General features: G+C 41.4%; 1 protein-coding gene across 3 annotated transcripts in view; it reads right to left on the reverse strand.

The window, feature by feature from the left end:
• Positions 1 to 27845, reverse strand: part of LOC122554929 (plastin-2-like) — a 79005-nt gene that overhangs the window by 40993 nt on the left and 10167 nt on the right. The window contains exons 1-3 of one of the 3 annotated variants that reach the window (XM_043700341.1): positions 26490 to 26599; positions 8384 to 8482; positions 7284 to 7441 (exon numbers count right to left, since the gene is read on the reverse strand). In XM_043700341.1, coding sequence (XP_043556276.1) covers positions 7284 to 7441; positions 8384 to 8450 — 225 coding nt within the window. In that variant the 5' untranslated portion in view covers positions 8451 to 8482; positions 26490 to 26599. Of the gene's footprint in view, positions 1 to 7283; positions 7442 to 8383; positions 8483 to 25243; positions 25436 to 26489; positions 26600 to 27845 lie in introns of those variants that run through there. The other 2 variants (XM_043700342.1, XM_043700340.1) reach the window with 2 other exon arrangements.

The raw sequence follows: 27845 nt of genomic DNA on the forward strand, positions 1-27845 counted from the left end.
TTGCTGTTGCAAATTCCTCATCGCTTCTATCGGTCTCTCCAACCAATTCACTCGATCTGATAAGATTCGCATCCAACAGCATTTATGGCAGATATAATCCGCAGTAACCCTTAAGCTCTCTTTAAACTCCCACATCTGACAATAAGTACATATCACTGCAAAGGCCATTTTTGCTGCTTCACAATCTACAGACCAAGAAAATAACACCGTCTTATTCCTCTACAAAACACTGCACCAGGTTAAATTAATAGCTATGGCTTATATTTTAAGTTTAATCAAGAGACTTATCTCCAAAAACATATAATCAAGAAAGAACCCACTGTACTCACTAATACAGCCTTTCTCTTGGACAGACTTAAAACTTATCTGATTCTGTGCTGTGAACTTCGCCCATATCATTTATGGTTATTTTTACTTCATGCTCTGAATAACATTACCACAACCAATGAACAAATTATTCAAATTCATGTCAATGCTTCGTAATCTCCCGCTCTGTGCTCACTCCACAGCTCCAATGAAGTCCATTCTATCCTCATAACGAAGTTCATTCTTACAATCATTGTACGCACAGTAATCATTAGAGTTTAGAAGGTTGAGGGGAGATCTAATAGAAACTTACAAGATAATGCATGGCTAAGAAAGGGTGGACGCTGGGAAGTTGTTTCCGTTAGGAGGGGAGACTAGGACCAGTGTGTACAGTCTTAAAATTAGAGAGGGGGTCAATTTAGAACGGAAATGAGGAGACATCTCTTCAGCCAGAGAGTAGTGGGCCTGTGGAATTCATTGCCACGGAGCACAGTGGAGGCCGGGACGTTGGGTGTCTTCAAGGCAGAGAATGATAATTTCTTGCGGGATCAAGAATTTAAGGGCTACAGGGAGACTGCGGGTAAGTGGAATTGAAATGCCCATTAGCCATGATTGAATGTCAGAGTGGACTCAATGGGCCGAATGGCCTTGCTTCCACTCCTATGTCTTATGGCCTTATGGTCTGAGGTGCTAGGATTTGAATAACCCGATTTCTGGGGGAAAATAAACCCTCCAAAATTCTAGGTTTAAAAAGAAATTAATTTATTAGAGGAACCTTCCTTTAAGAAAACTGTCAATTAACTCTCTCCACTAAACATAAACATGTTCAGAGAACTTATAATTGTACCTTTCCTATCTTTAGGATGTTACAAAACACTTCACAGCCAAGAGCTGTTCCTGTCAATGCTATTCTGCACCCTTAAGACCTCGCAAACAATCAAAAAACAAGGCTGATCATTTTAATCCACAAACATTGACCTAGACAACTTGTATTACTCAACTATGAGAAGTTTGTTTGAAGTTGTTAAGAATAAAAGAATCAGAGTAACAACTCATAGGAATGGCTGTGGAGGTCAAGCTCTAGAAAGGCTGATCTGACGTCTCAATAAAGGTATGAAAATATTTTGGTAATAGTATCTTGTTTCAGTGATGGTGACTGACCCCTGTAACAGAGTTAACCTGCACGGCAGGGATTTTTGAGCTTACAACCATAGCTCCATCCCGAGTGACAGGTCCTGACCTGCCAAATGGCAAGTGGCTCTCTCGTTCAAATCTAAAGCAATTGCCAGATTTAAGTGGAGGCTCGCGGTAGGTTTTCCAGCATTATAGCGAGGCTCAGTGCTTTTGCATTTCTAGCAAATGCACCTTGCATGAGAATCATGTGATACTTGGTCCTGAGACACATCACCTTAGAGCAGCCCAATTCAGTCTCAGATTCTTGGGTCATCCCTCATCCATTACCGAATCATCTCCTCATGGACTGAATGAAAGTAGACTCAGGTTAAACTATGACCCTCAAAGGAACTTGTGGCACAGTGGCAGTGTCCCCACCTCTGAGCCAGGAGAGCTAGACTCAGGTCCCATGCGCTCCAAAGGCATGGGATGACATCTCTTGATTGGATAAATATCCAAACGGTGATCCTCTTTGAAGACTCAAATTTAAATCATGAGAGTATTTGAGCAAAGTTCTGGAGGGTGCTAGAGACCTGGAAAGGATCAACATCAGGGAAGAAGAGGAACGCGAGCAAGAGTCAGAGAAAGCTGGCGAGAAAAAGAAGCAAGAACAGTTTTAACACTTTCATAGGAGGGCGAGCTTACTGAATTTTTATCCAAGCAGGAAGATTTTGTTGGTAGGCAAAACTTAGGATTTACTGGATGATTTTGTTATTGATTGATGTTACTATTGGAAATGAAGCAACATTTGTAGCAAAAATTGTCAAATAGTTCAGATGCAATTGTTTACATATAAATGGGAACGAGGAATGTAGAATATGATGATATTCTAAGAAAATACAGCCTGCTTCAGACAAAAACAAAGTAAAGTGAAAAGGGACCAAGGTGTGGTTGGTTAAATATTCCTGTGCTTCATTGAAATCTCCTTCAATTATAAACTGGATATTTGGGAAATCAGTGGGCTTTACAGTCTTCTGGTGGCACAAGAAAATCAGGATCTTGGAAAGATATTCAGCCCATTAAGTTGCTTCCATCCAGACGTTCACGGGTTGAAATGAGGCCCCAATAATGGGATGGGAAAGCCAGGGATAACCTGACCTTGGCAGTTTGAGGTGATTCCCTGGCTTAGTGGAGGACCAGCAGTTTGTGTAGGAAGGGGTGCCCATGTCTGGGAGGCGAGATATAATGAGCAAGCCACTGCCCCCCACCCCTGCCCCATCCCCCCAGTTATCCAAATTATACATGCAATAGTTTCAGCTTTTGTCAAATGGCAAAAGCTGTATTAGTCTCTCAGCTTTCTGACCCATATCAGAAAACAATTAACCCCTATCCCTGCCTGAATTCCAAGCAGAATAATGGGCCTTTTTTAACATTGTTCATTCATGGGTGTCAGTATTTAGCTGCCTTTGCAAAGGCGATGGGGAGTTGCTTTCTTGACTGCTGAAAAAGGCTTAGGTTACCCAACAATGCCCTGAGGGAGAAGGAATTCCAGGATTTTGACCCAGTGACACTGAGGGAACGGCAATATATTTCCAAGTCAGGATGATGAGTGGCTTGGAGGGCAACTTGCAGTTGGTGACATTCCCATGTATCTGCTGCCCTTGTGGTTGTGGATTTGGAAAGTGCTGTCTGAGGAGGTTTGGTGAATTTCCATGGAGTATCTTGTAGATAGTACACATAGCTACGATTGAGCATCAATGGTGGAGGGAGTGGATGTTTGTGGATGTGGTGCCAATCAAGTGGGGCTGCTTTATCCTGGATGATGTCAAGTTTCTTGATTGTTGTTGGAGCTGCACCCATTCAGGCAAGTGGGGAGTATTCTATCACACTTCTGACTTGTGCCTTGTTGGTGACTGAGGCTTTGGGGAATCAGGTGAGTTACTCACCACAGTATTCCCAGTGTTTGACCTGCTCTTGTAGCCACTGTGTTTATGTGGCTGCTTCAGTTCTCCATCTGGAGAATGATAAACTTCAGGATGTTGATACTGGGGGATTCAGTGATGGCAATCCCACTGAATATTAAGGGACAGAGGTTAGATTCTCTCTCATTTGGTGTTGTCGTTTGCAAGGTACAAGGCATGAATGTTACTTACCACTTGTCAGCCCAAACCTGGGCATCCAGATCTTGTTGCATTTGAACAAGGACTGCTTCAGTATCTGAGGAATCATGAATAGGGCTGAATATTGCACAAATCAGCACATATCCCCTCTTCTGGCCTTATGATAGAGAGAAGGTAATTGATGAAGCAGCTGAAGATGGTTGGACCTAGGACACTACCTGAGGAGCTCCTGAAGAGATGCCCTGGAGCTGAGATGACCTACCAACAACCACAACCATCTTCCGAGGTGCTAGGTATGATTCCAAACACCAGAGAGATTTCTCCCTGATGCCCATGCTAGAATACAGGAGAAAATGGCACGTTGGAATAGATTTCTGAACAAACTCCATGGATCAGAGAGTTCCAGTGAGTTGGACTTCTCTATAAAAATGTAAAGGTATCTCATTCAAACCTTTGGTCCACAAAAACATACATGATGTTCAAACAGAGCATTCCATTGCTCAACGATATTCTATTTTCTGGACTCCTGGTGTTTAGTTTACATTGCTGAATATTTCATTCCTTTGGAATGAAAATGCTCTCAAACATGAGAGTCCAGAGACAGTATGTACCTGTTGGGGTAAAGGCAAGCCTGGTCGATGTAGGGAATGCTGGATGACTGGAGAAATTGTGTTTTCAGTTAAGAAAAAGAAGAAAGCATGTGTCAGGTAGAGACAACACAGATCGAGTGAATCCTGAGAAGAGTATAAAGGCAGTAGGAGGGTTGGAGGATTTGAGCGATAGGGAGAGGTTGAATAGGCTGGGGCTATTTAGGAAGTTGCAGAGGCTAATACAATTGCAACATTTAAGAAGCATCTAGATGGTTATATGAATAGGAAGGGTTTGGTGGGATATGGGCCAAATGCTGGCAAATGGGACTAGATTGGGTTGGAATATCTGGTTGGCATGGACGAGTTGGATTGAAGGGTCTGTTTCCATGCTGTACATCTCTATGCCTCAGAGTATACTTAAGAAGGAAATCAGGAGGGCAAAAAAGGAGATATGAGATAGCTTTGGCAAATAGGGTTAAGGAGAATCCAAAGAAAATTTATAAATTAAGGACAATGGGTAACTAGGGAGAGAATAGGGCCCCTTAAAAGGTGCCTGTGTGTGGAACTGCAGGAGCTGGGGGAAGACTAAATGAGTATTTTGCATCAGTATTTACTGTGGAGAAGAACCTGGAAGATATAAAATGTAGGGAAATAGATGCTGACATCTTGAGAAATGCCCATATTACAAGGTGGTGGTGCTGGATGTCTTAAAAAATTGCATAAAAGGTGGCTAAATCCCCAGGACCTGATCAGGTGTACCACAGAACTCTGTGGGAAGCTAGGAAAAAGTGATTGCTGGGTCCATTGCTAAGATATTTGTATCACTGATAGTCACAGGTGAAGTGCCGGAAGACTGGAGGTTGGCTAACGTGGTGCCACTATTTAAGAAAGATGGTAAGGAAATGCCAGGGAACTATAGACTAGTGAGCCTAATATCAATGGTGCGCAAATTGTTGGAGGGAACCCTGAGGGACAGGATTTACATGTACTTAGATAGGCAAGGACTGATTAGGGATAGTCAAAACAGCTTTGTGTGAGAAATCATGTCTCACTAACGTGATTGAGATTTTTGAAGAAGTAACAAAGAGGATTGATGAGGGCAGAGCGGTGTACGTGATCTATCTGGACTACAGTATGGCATTTGACAAGGTTCCTCATGGTAGGCTGGTTAGCAAGGTTAGATCACGTGGAATACAGGGAGAACTAGCCATTTAGCTACAGAACTGGCTTGAAAGTAGAAGACAGAATGTGGTGCTGGTGGGTGCTTTTCAGACTGGAGGCCTGTGATCATTAGTGTGCCACAAGGATCGGTACTGGGTCCACTGCTTTTCGTCATTTATATATATGATTTGGATATACCTAGTAAGTTTGCAGATGACATCAAAACTGCAGGTGCAGTGGACAGCGAAGAAGGTTACTTCAGAGTGCAACGGGATCTTGATTAGATGGTCCAATGGGGTGAGGAGTGGCAGATGGAGTTTAATTTAGATAAATGCAAGGTGCTGCATTTTGGAAAGGCTAATCTTTGCAGGAGTTATACATTAATGGTAAGGTCCTGGCGAGTGTTGCTGAACAAAGGCACCTGGGAGTACAGATTCATAGCTCCTTGAAAGTATAGTCGCAGCTAAATAGGATAATGAAGAATGCATTTGGTATACTTTCCGTTATTGGTCGGAGCATTGGGTACAGGAGTTGGGAGGTCATTTTGCAGCTGTACAGGACATTGGTTAGGCCACTGTTGGAATATTGTGTGCAACTCTGGTCTCCCTCCTATTGGAAGGACGTTGTGAAACTTGAAAAGGGTTCAAAAAAAATTTAGAAGGATGTTGCCAGGGTTGGAGGGTTTAAGCTATAAAGTAGAGGCTAAATAGGCTGGGGCTGTTTTCCCTGGAGCATCAGAGGCTGAGGGGTGACGTTATAGAGGTTTATAAAATCATGAGGGGCATAGATAGGATAAATAGACAAAGTCTTTTCCCTGGGGTGGGGGAGTCGAGAACTGGAGGGCATAGGTTTAGGGTGAGAGGGGAAAGACATAAAAGGGCAACTTTTCCATGCAGAGGGTGGTACGTGTATGGAATAAGCTGCCAGAGGAAGTGGTGGAGGCTGGTACAATTACAACTTTTAAAAGGCATCTGATGGGTACAGGAATAGGAAGGGTTTAGAGGGATATGGTCCAAATGCTGACAAATGGGACTAGAATAATTTAGGATATCTGGTCAGCAAGGTCACGTGGGACCGAAGGGTCTGTTTGCGTACTGTACATTTCTACGACTATTTGCAGAGTATATTTTATTGGACTGGGTACTTAAAAAGGGTCTCTTCTTCAACCTGTCCTTGCATGTTTACGGTCCTTATGCAGCAAGTTGTTGACGTTATCAGTTGTTAACATCAGTCAGGGAAATTGAGTGGTTGGGACTGGAGTGAACAAGGTCAACAACTGGATCTCTCTTTAACCAGCGAGATCAAAAGATCGTGAACTAAAATGGTGCAAGGTTTGAATAAGTAATTGCAAGCCAGAGTAAGTGAACTCAATATCAAATCAGACATGGAGGAGAAATAAACAGAGTGGGGGGAAAATATTACTTTGCTACACAAAAAGAGGAACAGGATAAAAGTAACAATGAAACAAATTCAAATCTAAAAGGAATGGGATTGCACGGTCAATTAAACATGCAGTGCCAAAGAGATTGTTTGGCAGTAATTACCCCATCAGTATTAAAAGGACGGACAAGTTGTAACCTTCTAATGCAAGTTTATTTCATATCCACCATGCAGAAACAGCGACATCATGCTTTTCAGTGCACTCGAATAGTAGTGTGGCAGGCAGTAATTTGAGATTCTCAGGAATCTAAGGGTGAAGGGGATAAAATTGAACAGTTTTGGTTGGGCCAGATGTTGCTGTCAAAGAGAGCTCATGGCACTGCCCATCATTTATGTGCAAATGGTGGTGGAGCAGCTGCAGGTAGATACGCCCTCTTGTGGCTTGGGATTAGTGTTCCAAGATGCCCAGGTTCAAGCCCCACCTGCTTCAGGGGGTGTGTAATAATATTTCTGAACAGATTGTTAAATTAAAACAGAATGAGCAGGAAATATTCAAAGAACCCTGGTCTTCACACCCAAAAGTACATCCAAAAAGATGCACGTTGTAACTTACTCCAACAAAGTCTTCAAAACTAATCTGATCCTTCTGACCTCCAGCAGCCGTGAGCTCTTCTTTTATTTCACGAATTTTGTAGCCTGGTAATTGTAGGTTGGCTTGTTGAAAGAGGTTGTGGAGTTCATTGTTATCAATGTATCCGGAGTTATCAGTGTCTGAAAGGTGAAAATTAAAAGTTAGTAAAGCTGTTAGATGGTCAAACAGCTAAGGACTATCCCTCTCCAAGCCTGTTTCTAGACTACCCCGGTTGTAGACACCTGACAGTGAAGTTTGTGCTTTACAAGATTCGAAGCTGTGGGTGCCAAATGTGTGTTTCGTGGGTAGTTTCTGCTCAAATTTATTTGCGTACTGCCGAAGTGATATTGTCCTTGCAGCGAAATCCTTAGCCATGCGTCCTCTGCAGTCTTCATTAGCTTCGTTTTGAGATGGGCATGTGGATGTGGTGACGTTACATGACAGGCAGGTAATAACAATACAGGGTCAGCAGACTGTTCAGTGACCCACTCAGTAACATTTGTACAGCAGCCAAATCTTCCAAGAGCTGAAGTTTAATTAGCATGAGGATAAATAGGCAAGGTCTTTTCCCTGGGGTGGGGGAGTCCAGAACTAGAGGGGCATAGGTTTAGGGTGAGAGGGAAAAGATTTAAAAGGGACCTAAGGGGCAACCTTTTCACACAGAGGTTGGTGAGAGTATGGAATGAGCTGCCAGAGGAAGTGGTGGAGGCTGACACAATTACAGCATTTAAAAGTCATCTGGATGGGTATATGAATAGGAAGGAGGGTTTAGAGGGATATGGGCTAAGTGTTGGCAAATGGGACTAGATTGGGTTGGGATATCTAGTCCAACTCGTCCAAGCCGACCAAAGGGTCTGTTTACGTGCTGTACATCTCTATGACTCAAACATTGGAGTGGTAGTGGCAGGAAGAGGGGGGCCTCATCTTCAGACTGAAAGTGAGAAGACCAGTGACCTGTTCCCACCATATATGGTTTAACTGGAAGTACAATTGATGTACATTCTGGACAGTTTTTCCAGTTTTTCCCACTGTCCCCTCCACTCGGGTAACTATTGCTAAGGTTTGGTAATATGGTTACTTACCAATTTTTGAAAATGCTGCCTGCAGTTCTTCCAACTCTTCAGTGGAGATCTGTGCTGTTTCTGCCATGTTCCTTTAATGTAAGATGGGAGCGCACAAACCTGAAAACAAAAAGAAAACTTGACTGATTAACTTCATAGGGGGTTAGAGTGGTGCTAGAAAAGCACAGCAGTTCAGGCAGCATCAGAGGAGCAGGAAAATCAACATTTTGGGCAAAAGCCCTTCATCAGGAATAGAGGCAGAGTGCCTGTAGGGTGGAGAGATAAAAGAGAGGAGGGTGGGGATGGGGAGAAAGTAGCATAGAGTACAATAGGTGAGTGGGGGTGGGAATGGACGTGATAGGTCAGAGAGGAGGGTGGAGTGGATAGGTGGAAAGGAAGATAGGCAGGTAGGACAAGTCATGGGGACAGTGCTGAGCTGGAAGTTTGGAACTGGGGTGAAGTGGTGGAAGGGGAAGTGAGGAAACTGGTGAAGTCCACATTGATACCCTGGGGTTGAAGTGTTCCGAGGCAGAAGATGAGGCGTTCTTCCTCCAGGCGTCGGGTGGTGAGGGAGTGGCGGTGAAAGAGGCCCAGGACCTCCACGTCCTCAGCTGAGTGGGAGGGGGGAGTTGAAATGTTGGGCCACAGGGCGGTGTGGTTGATTGGTGCAGGTGTCCCAGAGATGTTCCCTAAAGCGCTCTGCTAGGAGGCGTTCAGTCACCCCAGTGTAGAGGAGACCGCATTGGGAGCAACGGATACAATAAATGATATTGGCGGATGTGCAAGCAAAACTTTGCTGGATGTGCAAGGCTCCTTTGGAGCCTTGGATAGAGGTGAGGGAGGAGGTGTGGGCGCAGGTTTTGCAATTCCTGCGGTGGCAGGGGAGGGTGACAGGAAAGAAGGGTGGGCTGTTGGGGGCGTGGACCTGACCAGGTAGTCACAGAGGGAATGGTCTGTGCCCTACAGGCACTCTGTGGAAGGCAGAAAGGGGTGGGGAGGGAAATATATCCCTGGTGGTGGGGTCCATTTGGAGATGGCAGAAATGTCGTCAGATGATTTGGTTTATGCAAAGGTTGGTAAGGTGGAAGGTGAGCACCAGGTGGCTTCTGTCCTTGTTAAGGTTGGAGGGGTGGGATCTGAGGGCGGAGGTGCAGGATGTGGACGAGATGCGTTGGAGGGCATCTTTAACCACGTGGGAAGGGAAATTGCGGTCTCTAAAGAAGGAGGCCATCTGGTGTGTTCTGTGGTGGAACTGATCCTCCTGGGAGCAGATACAGCAGAGGCGGAGGAATTGGAATACAGGATGGCATTTTTGCAGGAGGTAGGGTGGGAAGAGGTGTAATCCAGGTAGCTGTGGGAGTTGGTGGGTTTGTAAAAAATGTCAGCCTTCATTAATGGAGATTGAGGGGTGCAGGAAGGGGAGGGAGGTGTCAGAGATGGTCCAGGTAAATTTAAGGTAAGGGTGGAATGTGTTGGTGAAGTTGAACCCCCTCGCGGGAGCATAAGGTGGCGCCAATCCAGTCATCAGTGTAGTGGAGGAAAAGATGGGGAGTGGTGCTGGTGTAACTACGGAAGATGGACTGTTCTACGTAACCAACAAAGAGACAGGATTAACTTCATACTCAGTCAAAGGAATGTAACAACCCTCAACAATCCTCATTCCTACTTCTTTAATGTTCAATCATCCCGATGCATTTGACACAAATTCAAAGCTTCCCTTTCTGTTAGCTAATGTTACTGTAACTGTGTCATAATCTTTTAATCTGTGATTTGAAAGCACAAAAGAAAACATGGTGGCTGTAACAGCAGCAACAAGGAACCTAGTAAAGCACTTAATCGTACAGGCATACTGCATGGAAACACACCCTTCAGTCCAACTCATCCGCGCCAACCAGACATCCCAATCTGACCTAGTCTCATTTGCGTGCATTTGGCCCATATCCCTCTAAACCCTTCCTATTCATGTACCCATCCAGATGTAAAAAGAATGTTATAATTGTTCCCACCTCCACACAACCCAGCCACCCCAAGACACTATAGTAACAATTTTCACATACCTTCCACCCCATCTGAGGTTTATGGGGTAATGATTAGTTCATCTGTTTTAGCTGCTGTTGGTTGGGGATAAATATTGACCTGGATACTGCAGTTCCTCCTCCTTTCACATCCACTTGACCAGGCAGCAGAGTTATTGGCTCTGCACCTCCAAGACTACATCTCAAAAACTGCCACACTCAGTGGAACTAAAAATGCCAACCTAGGTTATGTGCTGACATCCCAGAGAGGAACTCGATGTCATGACCTCTGATATAGAGACATGACAAGGAAAGAAAATCTGCTGTCCTTATCCGATCTGGCCTAAACTTGATTCTGGACTCTCAGAAATGTGGTTGACTCTTAACTGCCATCTGAACTGACCTAGTAAGTCATTCAATTCAGGATAGAGACAAAAAAAAACTGCAGATACTGGAATCGAAGGAAAACAGGCAGGAGGTTGGAAGAACACAGCAGGCCAGGCAGCATTGGGAGGTAGAGAAGTCGACCTCTGTGGGTGTAACCCTTCTTCAGGACTGGTAGAGAACTTCTTCAAAGTGGGCTTCCTTTGAAGAGACTTCTGAGTGGTACAAACTTGGTTAGGAGACATAAAACTGCAGATGCTGGAATCCAAGGCAGACCAGCGGGAGGTGGAAGAGCACAGCGAGCCAGGCAGCATTGGGAGCTGAAGTTGACAGAGAACTTGTTCAATTCAGGATGGGCAAACAATCCCATGAAAAGAACGATAAGAGGCACCGAATGAGCTAACCTGACAGCCTTAAATAAAACATAGAAACACACAAAGACAAATGAGCTTAGTGTTCTTTTTTCAAGATGTTTAGGTTCTTGTTAGTCTTCCTATTAATACATTTTACTACTGGAGCAATTTATCCAAATTACTCTAATGAACATGCTTCTTTAATATCCATCTTGCTGATCCCTTTCTTCAGCTTAAATTTGTAGGGGTGCGCGCGTGCACGCTCGCGTACAAAAACAACAGTTACATTACTGAATCTTTTGTCTTGGTCTTTGGATTGCTAATCCAAAGGTGTAAGTTCAAATCCTACCACAGCACCTGGGAAATTTAAATTAAGTTCAATAAATAAACCTGGAATAAGAAAGAAAAGCTACTTAGTAACAGTCACTGGATTATTGTCAAAACTCATTGAGTTACCTCATGCCTTTTTGAAAATCAATCTGCTTTCCCCCTTCCTTGGTTTGACCTACAGACCCACAGTTGTGGTAGAAACAGCATTGCAAGGAAAGAAAAACAGAGAGTATCAATCTAAGCAGTAAATGTCACAAAGGGACACCAAGCTTATAGTAGGTAGTGACAGAAGCAACATGACGGAAAACCCTGAATGGAACTGAATATCTGATCTAACTATCAGTCATTCATGAAACTTGTGATGACTGGGTTGGTAGCAGTGATAACCGTACAGTCTTTATGGAGAGCAGTTCCTATAGTCACACTGAAGGAACAAACAGTGGGTTGTGTGATACTACCACTGTCTTAAATGCGATAGATTTAGAAAAGACCAAGCAGCTCAAAACTGGGTATTGACGAGAGCCCTATGGGTCATCAGAAGTAGAATTGTATTCCACCACAATCCGGCCTGGCAAAGCCCTCATTCTATGATCACCATCAAACCTGGGGGCCAACCCCGGTTCAACGTGGAGCACAGAAGAGCAGGCCAGGACCAGCAGCAGGTACGCCTAAAGATAATGTACCAATGCTGTAAAACAATGTGTTGAAACGACCGAGGGTGCATGCTTTAGAAACAGCTAAATTGTTTCCAAAGCCACGAAATCAGATCAAAGCCTTGCCAGTTTTAGTCACAATACAGCTTAGGTAAATAGGAGACTCAAGAGTAAAAGAAATACCTCAGTGATGGGGAGTGCCAAATTCAAAGGTGAAACCATTTTCAGCCAGAACAGCTCAGTGGATGACTCAATTTAGACATAGTGAGAAATTCCCAGCGACATAGATACCAGCCTTTAGCCAATTCCATTCACTCCGGATATCAAGAAATGGCTGTGCACACTGGATAGAGCACAGATTATGAGGACCAACACTACAGCTTCTGACTCAGTTACATACCTAGCCAAGTTGTTTCAGTGCAGCGATAACGTTGGCATCTGTTCAGCAATATTAAGATTATATCGTGCCTGTGAGAGCATGACAAATCCTATCCAGTCAATTGCTTTTTTTTAAATTCAGAGGTGAGGTGAGGGGGATTGCCTTTGATATCAAGACTGTTTGACAGAGCATGCCATCAAGAGACCTGAGTAAACCTGAAGTCAATGGGAATCCAGGAGAAACTCTACAGGAATTCCTCAGGGAAGTGTGAGGCTAACTAACATAGCTACGTCAATGACCTTCCCTCCACAATTAGGCCAGAAGTAGGGATGCCTGCTGATTCTGCAGTATTCAGTCCCATTTCTACATCTTCAGATGCGAAAACATTCCTGTATGCATTGAGAGGTAAAAAGGATATGTGCCAAGTAACATTGGTGCCACACAGACGCCAGGCAAAGACTGTTCCAACAACAGAGAATTGAACCACCTCCCCATGACATTCACATGTAAATGCATGGCCGCCAACGTCTTGGGGACCACATATGGCCGGACACATAACTGGACCAGACACTGATCAAGAGACTAAGAATTCTGTGACTGGATAAGTTCCTGATTCCCTAAAGCCTTTCTGTCACTTACAGGTCTGGAGTGTTGTGGATAAAACATAGCTCTAGTGCTTAAGAAACTTGGCATCTTCCAGCACAAAGTAGCCTGTTTAATTGGCACCCCATCAATGGCCTTCAACATTCACTCCCTTCCCATCACTGATGTATAGTTGCAGCAGTGTGTACCAACTACACAATTCACTGCAGACATTCACCCAGTCTTACTTGGGAGCATCTCAATCACTGATCAGGACAAGAGTAGCAGGCTGTCAGGAATGCTACTGCATGGAAAATTCCCTTACCAGGTCACACACTATTTGGACTTGGAAATATATCATGATTCCTTCTCTGCCCTGGGGTGGGAAATTCACCACAGCACAGACAGATCCTTCACTCCACACCACAGCAGGCAACAAATGAATACTGAGACCAGCCCTGCCATTAATGCTCACCTTCCGATAGTGAAGAAAAACACAACTTTAAGAGAATTTAAACAAAGCACTGTGCAGCTATCTGAATCTTTCTAATCTGAAACAGCAACACAGGAAGAACTCAAAGACGTGCCCCTTTAAGACATACTCATTAAACATACTTGGCATCCATCAGACCTCTTTACACCTCACTGCTTCCGAATCTCTCTCCCACTGAAACCATTCTGAGATAATCTCTCCAAATAAGGAGTTTTTTTTTCATTAAGCATATCATGCACATGAGGGAGACACATCATTAGTTAATAATGACACATTTATCCATAGTAACAAGGCTCTCCTGAGGCGTCATTATAACCATTGCTTTTCATCATTTACATAAATGATTTGGATGTGAATACAGGAGGTATGGTTAGTAAGGTTGCAGATAACACCAAAATAGGTGATGTAGTGGTCAGTGAAGAAGATTACCTCAGACTACAATGGGTCCTTGATCAAATGGGCTGATAAGCTGAGGAGTGGCAGATAGAATTTAATTTAGATAGATGTGAGGTAATCATTTTGGGAAGGCAAATTGGGCAGGTCTTGCACAGTTAATAGCAGGGTTAAGGAAAGTGTTTTCGAACAAAGAGACCAAGGGGTGCAGGTTCATAGTTCCTTGAAAGTGGTATCATAGGTAGACAGGGTGGTGAAGGTTGCGTTTGGCACACATGCCTTTATTCATTAGAACATGATATGACTGCATAGGACATTGGTGAGGCCACTTATAGAATACTGTGTACAATTCTGGTTGCCCTATTGGAAGGATATTGTTCATTTTGAGACTGCAGAGAAAAGATTTCCAAAGATGTTGCTGAGATTTCAGGATTTGAGTTCGAGAGAGAGGCTGAATAGGCTGGGGATTCTTTCCCTGGAGTGTCGGAAGGCTGAGGGGTGAACTTATACAGGTTTATAAAATCATGAGGAGCATTGGTAAGATGAATAGCCAAGGCTTTTTCTTCAGTTGGGGAAGTCCAAAACCAGAGGGCATAAGTTTAAAAGGTGAGTGTGGAAAGATTTAAAAAGGTCCAGAGGAGTAAACTTTTCCATACAGAGGGTGGTGAATTCATGGTACAAACTGCCACAGGAAATGGGGGAGGTTGGTATAATTATAACATTTAAAAGGCATCTGGATGGGTACATGAATAGTAAGGGTTTAAGAGGGATATTGGCGTGGCAAATGGGACGAGGTCAGATTGGGATGTCTGGTCAGCATGGATGAGTTGGACTAAAAGGTCTGTTTCTCTGCTGTATGACTGACACTCTTACATTGGCTGAAGTAAATATCTTTTGTCCTGAATCAACTGTGTTTGTTTGAACATTACAGACACTCGACTCGCCTGGACTTAATGGCAGCTCGTGATCAACTGTGGTGCCAAGGAACTTTAGTAAAATTCAAGTTGATAATGATCAGGGACAAGAGAAGCCATCACAGTCCTACAACCTTACGGCAGGAACTCCTCAGAGCAACACTGTAGCCTAAACACATTCACTGCACCTGGTTCAATAACCTTGGTCTGAAGTAGAGATGCTTGCCAATGATTGCGAAGTGTTAAAACTTCTCAGGTGATGAAGAAATTCATACCCATGTGCAAAAATATCGAGCCAACATCTATATATGGGTTTAAACATAACATTAATGCCACAAGCACCAGCCAGTGTTTCTTTAAAGAATAGAGAAACAGGTCATCTCCCTTTGCCATTCAAGGGCATTACCAATCAGAAAATGAATTGGACCAGCCAGCTACGTGCCAGGGCTACCAGAACAGGTAAGAGGACGGGTATTCTGCAGCAAGACTTTCCCCAAGACTTTCCACCACCCACAAACAGAATTATAAATGGGACAACCTCCAAATTGTCCAGTGGGTGCACTCAAGACCTCTCACCACTGTCTGGGGCAAAGCAGTCCATTTCATTGACAATACCACCCTTAGTCTAAAGATCTAAACCCTTCACTGCTCTAGTTGCAATGTGTATCTACCTTCAATATGATTTGCAGCACCTTCCAAATCTACAAACGCTACCAACTAGAAGGACAAGGGCAATGTCTTGTAGAACACCACCACCTGCATGGTCCATATCAAGGCACACACCATCCCAAGTTGGAAACATATTGTCATTCCTTCATACTTGCAGGGTCAAAGTCCTGGTTGCTCTTCCCCAACAGCTGCGTAAATAACACCTTCCCTACAAGATCAGAAAGGTTCAAGAAAGCAGTCCATCACCATTTCCTCAAAGGCTGCTCAGGACAGTCAATAAATGCTGGCCTAATCACTGCCACCAAAACAACATGAATGAATTCAAAGACAAGACGATGAAACTGCAGTGAAACCAACACCCTATTTCAGGAGTTGTGGAATATGCAAATAATAAAATTCTTAAAATGTAACCACTAATTGAGTAAGAAATAATTAACCATATTTTTTGTAAAAATCGGTTTATTGGAGTTCAAGCAAAACACTTAAGGGATGAAAAGATCCCAGTGCTATGTTGTATATGTTACTGTGGAAACACATTTAATTTACTCAGAAGTAACTGAAACTGCATGCCCCAAAACAGCTGTAAAGAAAAAGTAATGGAATGGCACAATATTAATGAAATTACTGCCGAGTTGTCAAAGGCTTAGCTTCCAGGGCTTTGGAGATGAGGAACAAGGGATTGCATCTTTCACTTGATTAGAGGCAGCAGCATTAAATCATTAAACATTTAGCTTCAAAGCTGCTGTAATTGCAGTTGTAGTCTCCAATGTGGAAACCAGTTATTTTAGCACAGGGCTTACTTAGAATTTACATCACACTGATAGATGGGAGTTAACACCTCAGTTTTTGGTTCAGTGCGAAGACAGAGACTCGGAAAATTGCAAACCCTATCAAATGCAGACGAGTTTCACAAAAGCCTGCATTTTCTACTTTGCATCCTATTTTAACAATGTCCTCAGTCCATGAGTCAAATTGAAAGAGACCAGCGGCTGTTTTACGATTCAGCTCAGACAAACCGAAGGTTGTGAGGGATTTTGAAGTGTGCTCAGAATTTGAAGTCTACAGGAATACGTATCATATTTGGAATGGTGTCCAACATTGAAGAAACTTTGTTTCTGTTTCATAGAGCAACAAAGTTCAAACTTAGAAAGCTTTCCTTGGAAGAATTACTTTAATTTTTCATTGCATAACTCAAGCACAACATACTGAGTATGCTGATGATTCTTAGCGATGGTGTTGTGGTATTGTCGCTGGACTTATAATTCAGAAATCCTGGTAATGCCTTGGAGACCCAGGTTCGAATCCCAACACATGAATGAAGTTTGACATCAAAAATAAAATTCTGAAATTAAAAGATGTCCTGGAACTATTGTTGACTGTCATAAAAACCTGTCTGGTTCACTGATGCCCTTTAAAGAAAGGCATCTGCTGTCCTTACCTCATCTGGCCTACATGTGACTCTAGACCCACAGCAATGTGGTTGACTTGCAACTACCCTCTGAAATGGTCCAGCAAGCTACTCAGTTGCATCAAACTACGAACAAGTCTCAAAGGAATGAAAAAGGGATGATGATCCTGGCATCAACTGGGCAAGCACCAGAAGTGCCGCTGGTAAATAGAGCCTCGACTGGATCAAAATACAAGTAATACAGCTTCATCTGTAAGGTGTGTATGGGACTTGGGCAGTGAGGTGGTGAATAGGCAAGTGCTACACCTTCTGTGACTGCGTGGGAAGATGCCATGAATGCATTAGGTGTGCTGGAGAAGTTGACTCGGTTGTCACTGAGGGACAGAATGCTGACAGGGTAGGGGAAGAGAAGATGTATAAAGACCATAAAACCATAGGACCAGAGTTAGGCCATTCAGTCCATCAAGTCTGCTCCGCCATTCAACCATGGCATTTGCTGGTGGCACTCTACTGGAGATGTTAGATATGACAGAAGATGATCTTTTGAAAGTGGAGACTGGTGGATGGAAAATATGAGGATCTGGAAAAACTCGTTATGGAGAGGAGGGAGTGGGTTAGGATAGAAATGTAGGAAATGTATTGGTCACGGTTGAGGGTACTGACTGTCTATGTGGGGGAGTGAACTCGAAGCGGAGGATAAAGAAAGGCATGTCGGACACACCCCAGTGGAAGGTGGCGTCACCAAAACAGATGCAGCAGAGACTGAGAAACAATTACCGGAATAGAATCCTTGCAGGAAGTATGGTGTTAGGCAATGCAGTGTGGGAGTTGATGGGTTTGTAATGGGGTAATCGTCAGAAGTGTTAGCAGTGAAGTCAATGAGGGGAAAGAGTCAGAGACGATCCTGGTGTTGGAGAGAGAAGGATGGAAATTGGAAGTAAAACTGACTAATTTTTCTAATTCTGGATTCTGGGTGAGAGCAGGAAGCAATACTAATCATGCCATCAATATATCAGAGAAAGAGTTGTGGGTGGGGGCCCTGAATAGGACTGGAACAAGGAATGTTCCACATATCCTACAAAAGAGACAGGCACAACTGGACTCTCACCTTTGATTTGGAGAAAATGAGTCAGAATGAGAACATGCTCAGCCAGGTGAAGGTCTGGGACTGTTCAGGCCACTTTATCCAAGAAGGAAATGGAGAGGCTTCAAAGACTCCTGATGGGGGATGCACATGTGGAGGGATTGTACATTCCACAGTGAAGAGGAGGCAGCTAGAGTCAGAAAACTGGAAATCATGGAATCAAAGTCAAGCACCAGAAAAATCACTAATGTAAGTGGGAGGAGACTGAACAATCTGTTCCAATCACTCTTTCTTCCCCTTTGTCAACAGCGTAAAAAACCCACCATTTCCCAAACAGTGGACTGAAATTCACTCTCTCTCTCGACAGATACTGCCAGACCTGTTGGACTTTCTCCAGCACTTTCTGTTTTTACTTCAGATTTCCAGCAGCTGCAGTATTTTGCTTTTATTTCAGAATTACTTGGCCACTGTCAAGACTGACCTGCAGGGAGACAGTGGCTTTTCTGTTTTTGTACCTTAGGAAGTTGACAAAGCTTGATGATCTTTGAGCTAGTCTGGCTTTCATTTTTGGATTTCTGCTTCTACCATGGCTCTTTCTCCGATGAGATCCTTTCCTAATTGTATCACATCTTAAAAAATACATTAGAAATTCCAACAACTTTGTCTCAAATTAGTTCTGGGAAAATTAAACAGAAACTTTTGATAAAGTTATTAACAGATTTATATGACAACTACATTATTCCAGCAAATCACGTTCTTTCCATTGTATGATTGATCCCCAAAAGTGAAGTACAGTGTAATTGTCAAATGCTCTTACAGATATTCTCAAAAGATATCCATCTCTTCTCTTAACATCCTTTTGTTTTAAAACGTGGTGTGCAACAAGTCCTACAGAATAAGGAAAGGTGTTCACTTCTTTTTCTTTTTTGGATATTGTAAGATCTTTTTTTAAATTGCAGGGTAATGGAAATGATTGGTAATATAAAGCTTTTCCCATTAGGCTGGTTGGTTTTCTTTAACACCAACCAGCCTAATAAAAAAGCTTTACTACCAATCATTTCCATTACCCTGCAATTAAAAAAAAACTTACAATATCCAAAAAGGAAAAAGAAGTGAACACCTTTCCTTATTCTGTAGGACTTGTTGCACACCACGTTTTAAAACAACAGGATGTTAAGAGAAGAGATGGATATCTTTTGAGAACATCATCAGAGCATTTGACAATTACTTCACTTTGGTGATCAATTGTACAATGGAGAGAACATGATTTGCTGGAATGTAGTGGTCATATGAAAAACATATAGTAATTTAAGCCTGCTTTTGGCTTCTCGGTCTAGTATTTCTTTAATGCAAGACTCTTCATCCTTCTTCTTAGGGACTTAACTTATTTTGGGTGCCTGATATCTTGATTTATTCCGGGTTTGATGATTCAGATTTATCCCCTTGTGGCTTTTAAGATTCTCTACGGTCTTCATAAGCATTTTCAGTATTGTTCACTACTCCTAGCAGTATTGACTTCTACTGAAGGCTTAATCGTGGCTATTGCTTCAGTGGCCTTTTTAAAGTAGCTGGCTAGCTCTGTGCGCCTTTAAGTTGCCGAGTATTTCAAAGTACGCTCATCATTTCTGACTGTAATTAATAATTTTTTCTTTCCTCTCCTCTAGTGGCCATGTATTTTGTACAGTTGAACATTATTTTCACAAGACCAACCCGCAAAATGTAGGGGACAATGATGCCCATCTGTGGTCTGTTAGTATTAAAATGCTTTATGTAATCCCCTCTCCTTAGTCTGTAGTTAGAAAACCCTTATGACTTAGCTATTGAACAAAACTATTCTTAAACTATTTGAGGAGGTCTATCTTTAATTTTCAATGACATGTTGAGTACATAATGAATAATGAGGCATTACAAATCATATCAATCCTATTTCTAAACCCATAAACGAGGCTGATGCCAACATTAATCGGAACCAATTCATTATCATCATCTCCTTCACACTTTGGTGCAATCCTGATCAGCTGTGAGTGGTGTTACAAAGATGAATTGGCTGCATATCGGTGCTTTGTTCCAGAGTTCAGAAATTGCATAAAGATTGATGCCAGAAGTTATTTCTCCCAGCTGCTCACTGTTAGACTCAAAGCAATATATTAAAATTTAAATAGATAATTTGTCAGTTTCCACGGTACAGAATATAGACCCAGACGTATTGAATGAGCAGCACACACCTATAAAATTGGATGTATTCATTGGTCAGGTTTTCAAAAAAAAAAGCAATCTTTTGAATGAAATAACATACTTTTAAAGGGTAGACAAATATGATAACTCATAAAAGTTATTAAAGTTCCATAGTACTGGCAGATAATATTGACTTGGTTGCAATGATCCGTATAGTACACAGAAAATACTATTCATTCCTATCAACCATAAAGCTTAGTTGAAATTGTAAGCATTACTCAAATTGAAAGTGTAAAAATCCCCTTGTGTTCTTTTACTTTAAAAGCTCAAAATTGCACTATTGAACAATTTAGGGGCTTTCAAAAGACAAAAAAGCTTTTAAGTCAAGTTAAGAAACCAATAAAAAGGGTTTGTATTTGCAAAGCACTTTTCACAACTTCACGAAGCCCTAAGCCACTTTAAAACTGACAGAATACTTGGGGGTGTACTCAAATGTAGTGATGGGATGTTGGGACTGCGGCAATCAATAATACACAGCAAGCACCCACAAGCCAGATTATCTGTTTCTGCTTAGTCATGCTGGGCAAGGGAAAAAAATGCTGGCTCAGGTAAATTCCCCTTTACTTCAAAATAATGGCAGTAGGCACTCTTGGATGCACTCAAGAGGGCAGGTAGGTCCTTTGTCTAATGCCTTATTCAAAAGGTGCCACCTTCAATATGTAGTGTTCCCTCCATGCTGTCAGCCTGATTTATGTTCTCATCTCTCATGAATAAGGCTTCAGCCCATCAACAAATGTGTAGCTGATGTCTTTGCATATATTTCAAACTTATTAATAAAGGTGAAGGTTCTTCAATCACTGCAGTCTAATATAATTAGATGACGAGGTTCAGATATTTAAACTCTAACTAGGTCAACGAACAACAGATCAGCATCAATTACTGGACACGTTAGGCTGCAGTCCAGGGGTCCTCTTGTGGCACAGTGGTTATGTCGCTAGCCCTGGACTGGGAGCCCCAGGTTCAAGTCCCATCAGCTTCTGAGGTATGTAATATCATACCAGAAAAGATTGAATAGGAAAACAAAAGATAGACTACAAGCCAGTATGATATTAGCAGGCCCGTTTAATTTGAACAGGTAAACTGCTTAGAGACAGCAGCTGTGTTGAAGACAGTGAGAAATTTACACAGTGAGAAGAAAGGCATTGTACTTATTTCACTGCAGCCATAATGGCTGGTGGAATTTAAATCCAATTAATAAAATTTGTAACAGAAAGCTGCTCTCAGGAATGGTGGTCATAACAACTACTGTAGAAAACACATCTCATTCTCTAACCTCTTTGCAGGATAAAAGTTTACAGTCCTTACCCAGTTGGCCTTTATGTAACTCCAGACTCTCAGTAATCTGGTTGGCTCTTAACTGCTTTGTGAAATCCTAACAATTAAAGAGTGGGGGAAAGGCCCTTCGGCCCATTGATTCTGTACCAACAATCATGACCGCTAATTGGTTCAACAAGCAGCCATGTTCAGGAACTTGGGCATTGCCAGTCATGTGCATATCCTGAAGATGTATTTTTAAAGTGGTAGCATACCCAAGGGAATTATATTTAGTCAGGGCAAAGTACAGAACACAGCAACAGATTTAAGCAACTGGATAATTCTGTGTGTACTCTCAGCAGAAAGGAAATAATTGTATGGAAACCCAATAGCACAAAATTCCCAAATGACAGAAAGTGAGAGAAACCTGGGCCACACACAGATTGTGTGGTCTAGATTAAGGAAGTAGCAATGATGGCGCAGATTGACACTGAAACTGCTCCAGAAGTCAATGGCAATGCTGATTGACACCTAATTCCTAGGTCAGGATAGGGATATACTTCAGAAAGTAATCCAATTTATGTGAAGCACTTAGAGATCAGTTGGGGGGGGGGTGCCTACTAAATACAGGTATAATTACTGTTGCTCGCATGGACGGGAGCTTCAGTGGAGGTGTGGCGAGTGGAGTAATGTAATTTAGTTTAATTTGTTTGTAATTTCATTTCATTTCATTTCATTTTAATTTAACTTGAGTTAACTAAGTATGAGACAATTGTATCCTGTAGAGTAGTAGGTAGTTTATTGTTAATATTATTGTAATATAATAATGTATTATTTCTATTTTCCTGTAACTTTGTATTTTTATAATTTTTTGTAAAAAATTAAACTTTTTCCAATAAAAATATATCTCACAGAAAAGCACTTAGAGATCGAGGGTGTCTCAGGCATTATTCAAACACTGCATTTTAAATTATATATCTTAGTGTATGGCCTTGGAGTTTCCTGAGGGGTTACGGACTAGATAAATTGCTATTCTCACCATTGAATGTCAGCCCAAACCGACAATTCTTATCCTACTCGTGCCCCAAGTGAGAGTTTAAAATAAAGATTTAGTATCAATACAGAAACTAAACTCAGTGTTCAATACTTATTTGGAAGATGTTTTGTTTTGTTATTTCCAGATTTAGGCATTTCCAACAAGGTGGAAAGCACTTGTTGAAATTAATTTTTCCAAATACAATACATGCTGTTAAACAGGTCCAAAGACTGGTCTGAAATTGAACTATAAATAATTTATTGGATTATATTTCAATTGACGAGTTGTTAAAAGATGTTTCCCTCATGTCAGCACTTAAGAGCAAAGCAGGAACAGGAAGTGACTAATGCACAGGTTCCATTTTGTCTGTTAAGATTCATTTTGTGATATTGAGTATATGATAACCTAAGAAAGCAAGATAGAATGGCTGAGCTTTTAATCACACCAATTCACAGTCATGCATTGTAGAAATTACAAAATGGTTCTCAGTTTATGGGAAGTAAAATTTTGCAGGGTATGGAGGAAGCTAAAAGTTTACAAGCCTTCACCGTATTTGAAAGCAAACCACATAGAAGGAAGCTGATCACATGTACAAAAATGGATTTGGTAACAAATAGCAAACTATATTAGCTGAATCTGTGTTAAACAAAAAATGAATATTCAACAATGCAAAGTTTTTTTTGTCTAATCGAAACAACTCTCCTTTGTTTAAGGGAGAGCGAGCGATAGAGAAAGAGAGAGAGAGAGAGAGAGAGAGAGAGAGACAGACAAAAAAAAGGGAAAGAAAAATCACTGCTTCACCTACTGTTCAAATATCTTCTGTAGTCAGTCATTCTCCCACACCTTAACCCAACCACTGTTTCTGTTTTCGAAGTATGAAAGTTGAACAGAAATGACTCTGCTTTTAAATTCCAAATTTGCATCTGCACATACATACCAGTTGTACGCTACATTTACACTTAATTTGAATCAATGGAAATGATGGGAAATCAAGCCAGTTTTGGGTGAAACATCATGCTGGGGGCAATTCTGGCTAATTTAGAAACAGTTCAGACCTACTCATATTGACAAACAGGACGTGGACTTCAAGTAGATTTCACTCCCACTTGTTATGCCAAATTGGAAAGTAGCAAAAAAAAGGTGAGGAAGTTTTATTGCAGTTAAATGTTAAAAAATGAATTATTGCTGTGCAAGTTACAAGATTATGCTATTTTCAAAAGCATCTGGCAGATGCACTTTGAAGTAAGTCCCTCTTTTTTACCTTTAGTTGAAACAATTTCCTATACCTAAATATTGTGGGCAATAGAAATAACCACAAACTCATCTTCACTAGACCCCTGCCTCAGCTCTCCCACTCATTCCCCTTCTCACCACACCCTCTATATGCAAGAGCGTTGAACTTCATATCAAAAACCGGACATTCAAATATCTGCTGCTCGTTCGTCTGGCTTTCTCAACTTTCCCTACAACTTCATGTTATCTACTCAATGGAACCTTCACCAATATTTCTCCTGTATCTACCCTACTTCCTCCCTTGAGCCCTTTAAACATCAGCCTCATGAATGAGGCCTCCCACTTGACACTGTCTTATCACAGACATGCTATTTCCTCAGCCTTAGATGGGTGGACTTGGTTTTGAAGGATGCAGACATATTAACAGTCTCCATGTCTTTAAGACCACCTTCAGCCACCCACTTCAAGAATCCCACCTTCAATCCTCTTGTTTCTCAAAAGGACCAACTGATTAAGCTTTTCTTGTCTTATATATCCTCTGAAATGCATCTTGGATTTAAAAGTTAGCTCCCACCTTATCCAGTGCTCTCCCTTCATATAGGAACTTTTAATCTGGCTTCCACACACACACACACACCATCAAGACCACACCAAATCCAGCACACTATAATACCTACTGGACCCATGTTCCACTACCTTTCTGATCCAGTACTGTCGATGTTGAAGTTCTTGCTCTTCCTCCATTGCCACACCCCACGCTGTTCCAGTATCCTCTCCTGCCATTTAGAATTGGAGAACACTGGCTTCTGTTTATCAACAATCACCCTCAGCAATTTTTTTTTTGAAACCTCCAGGCTTTAAACAACCAGAAAACCGTACTCATTGATCGACCGCCCCAACCACATTCAGTTTTCCCCTTTCCCTCACTGCTCAGTAATTCACTATGTTGTCTTCCTCAGCTCAAAGTACTTGGAGGCTACAAGAAGCACTACAGAAACACAAATAATAACAGTGAAAACAGCACAGTGGCACAATTTATGAAGCAAGTGACAAAGAAATGTTGGACTTGAGTTTCGACCCGTATTTCTGATATCAAATTTCAATAATAAGGCTGTGGGGAAATCCCAAGTTGGAAATATCAGAGGATCAGCCATCTATGCCATTCAAATACATTTCTCACTGGCTGCTAATTAAGGCCTTCAAAGCTTATGAGCGATTCCCACCCAATTCCCGCCTGACTATATTGCAGCCACAGAATTAGAAATGACTATTCACTTCAGACGATTTCAGAGAAAGGTAAAAAAACTCATGCAATGCTGTCTTTACTACATTATCTACGTTGCTACCTAAACCAACTTGTACTTCCAACAGGATCTGTACATTTACATATTATTTTCAATTCACTGTCCTCTACCTAAACATCTAATTGCTAACAACACCATTTACAATTCTCAGTAGCTACTCACCTTAACAAAATCCTGGAGATCTGAAATCCACAGTCAGTGCCGGACTGCTGAGTATTCCCTGGTAGTTTCTGCCTTTATCTCATTCTATACATTTGTCAACAGTAATAGGGGAGAAGCTGGCAGACCATATTTTCATAATGTATCTACAAGATTTTCCTCAGAAGCAAACTTCAAATAGTATGCCATACATTTTGCAACATGTAACTTTTAGTTCCTTCATATTTGGTTTCCCAACTTCCCCTAGAATAGCATTACTTCTGCTTGCTGAATCAGTTCATGATGATGCTACACTATCACAAAACAAAACACAGGAGATATTTAATAAAGTACCTTGCTTAGCTTGTCTGTGCAATCTGTAGCTTTGATTGTTTCTGTGATTTCACTGCTAAAACCTGAATTCCCAATTGGGTTAAAAATTGATTATTGGCTGGGTTGGAATAGTTGTATCCCAGTAAATCTTAGAAAACCCACTGGGGTCCAATAACCACCCTTAGCTTAATGACAGAATTCAAAGATAAATTTTGAATTGCATCACAATGGTTCTGCAGCATTTTAAAGATCTTAGAACGTAAAAAAAATTGCATGTAGACTTCCCTTTCTAGAACCTTTCAAATACAATTCTAAAAATCATCAAAATGAGCTTTCAGCTACTGGCAGATTCCGTGTAACAATTTTGATTTTCGCTAATAAATAAGTTGGCGGATTCCCAGTGATTTAGAAACCCTGGGCCTAAAACAGACGCGAGCAAAACTGACTTTCAAATAACACTATTTCAATCAGAAAGTACTATTTTAAAATCTAATAAAAGACTCAAAAGCAAAAGAAGGCGCATTAACAGAACGTAACTCTGCATTAATTGCACGTTGCATTCTGTAATCCAATACTATGCTGAGTAACTTTGCTAAATATTAACAAAGGTGCATAATGGGGCCAGAACATGCCAAATTTGTACCGCAGAAAGAGCAAACTAGTTAACAAATACTGCATTCTACAACTTTCAATGATCTCCTTTCAAGAATTTCAAAGTGACAGTTGTTAAGTCGGCCAACTACATTTGCACAGCCTGACTGCCACAGTCCCACCACACGCTTCCTGCGTTTCAATATATAATCACATGCTTACGGCATTGAAATGTTCAAATCAAATTGACTGCTTAATTCCAGCACGTGAAAGCTCAACTCTGACTCTTTTGCACAGAAAAGCAAATTTCTTATGGCAAGACACACGGTCCGACTCTCACTGTTACCTTAGCGAAGTAGAGTGGTTTCTTTTAACCTCTGTGGCTGTCTTAAAGAGTCCTCACTTTCTTCTGTCAGAAGAGAACATATGCAGAGTATGTCAAAGATTGCATTAACAGGAAGGAAGTGACTTGAGTGGCGGTAACATGTCATCCTAAATTTGCAAGATTTGCCTTTATAAGGCAATTGAATAGTAGGTATGGTTGTCATAAGCAGTTTTATTGGTTCCACCTGCTTAATCTCTGAAAAAGGGTTTATGCTATAATTTCTTAGATTTTTAACAACTTCAACCTGGAGCATCAAATAAACTTAATCAAATTGTTCCTTTACTAACTTAAAATGGACAAGGAAAAGATTTGGAAATATAATCACCAGGACCAAATCATTAGCAGCCTCAACAGTTTAGAACAAATTAAAGCAGGCAGTTCCACGTGATGTGCTTATTGTTTTAATGAATATGTGCTCCATACATACTGGTTAAGCCCTACAACCCTTTTCTGCAATTGAAATAGTTTTTGGTTTATTTTAGTTATAAAGGAAGTCAAGCATTCAAGCAAACCTATATACAATTTATCTGCATTAAAATGAGATCCTTAGCAGTTAAATCTCTAATCATTATAAATGCGAATCTTACTGTCAATTTTCCCCCATTATAAATTCATGTGCATTTATTTCAGAAATTGCCCATGTAATCCGCAATCACACTGTGCCACATTGGAGCTACTACATTTGAATCACTGACATATAAATGTGCTGTTATACTATGACAAGTTTACATAGGTGCTTTTCATTAGAAAAACTTCAAGGGTGAACCCACCATCTGTAGTTAGATACCATCAAACTTAAAAGAAAAAACATATCATTGCACAAAGGTAGGTGGCTCATCAAAAGATTGGACATAATATAAAAGAACAGCAAAGAATGACGAAGAAATTAGTAAAGAGGAAAAATTTCAGAGTATGAGAGAGTGATAGCTATCTAGCAATAAAAAAGCAGGTACAAAGAATTTCTATAAAAAGAAACAAGTTAACATCGTGATTGTTGGTCCTGTAGAAAATGAGTCTGGGGAGCTAATAATGGAAAATTAAAGGATTGTATGCAAATTGTACAGGTACTTTGCACCAGTCTTCACTATTGAAGATGCAAGCAATATCCCAGAAATAGCTGTTAATCAGGAAGTGGAAGGGAGAGATGAAGGCAGGACAATTACAAATGACCAGTGAAGTGGTACTCAGCAAACTGCTGAAGCAGGTCTTGATAGTCTTCCTCCTCGGGTTTTAAAAGACATGGCTAGTGAGATAAGTGAGATGCATTGGTTCTAGTTGTCAAATATTACCTAGACTCACGGAAGATAGTTCAATAAT

The sequence above is a fragment of the Chiloscyllium plagiosum genome, chromosome 12, assembly GCF_004010195.1.
Source record: "Chiloscyllium plagiosum isolate BGI_BamShark_2017 chromosome 12, ASM401019v2, whole genome shotgun sequence".
In the NCBI taxonomy this organism is placed as follows: domain Eukaryota; kingdom Metazoa; phylum Chordata; class Chondrichthyes; order Orectolobiformes; family Hemiscylliidae; genus Chiloscyllium; species Chiloscyllium plagiosum.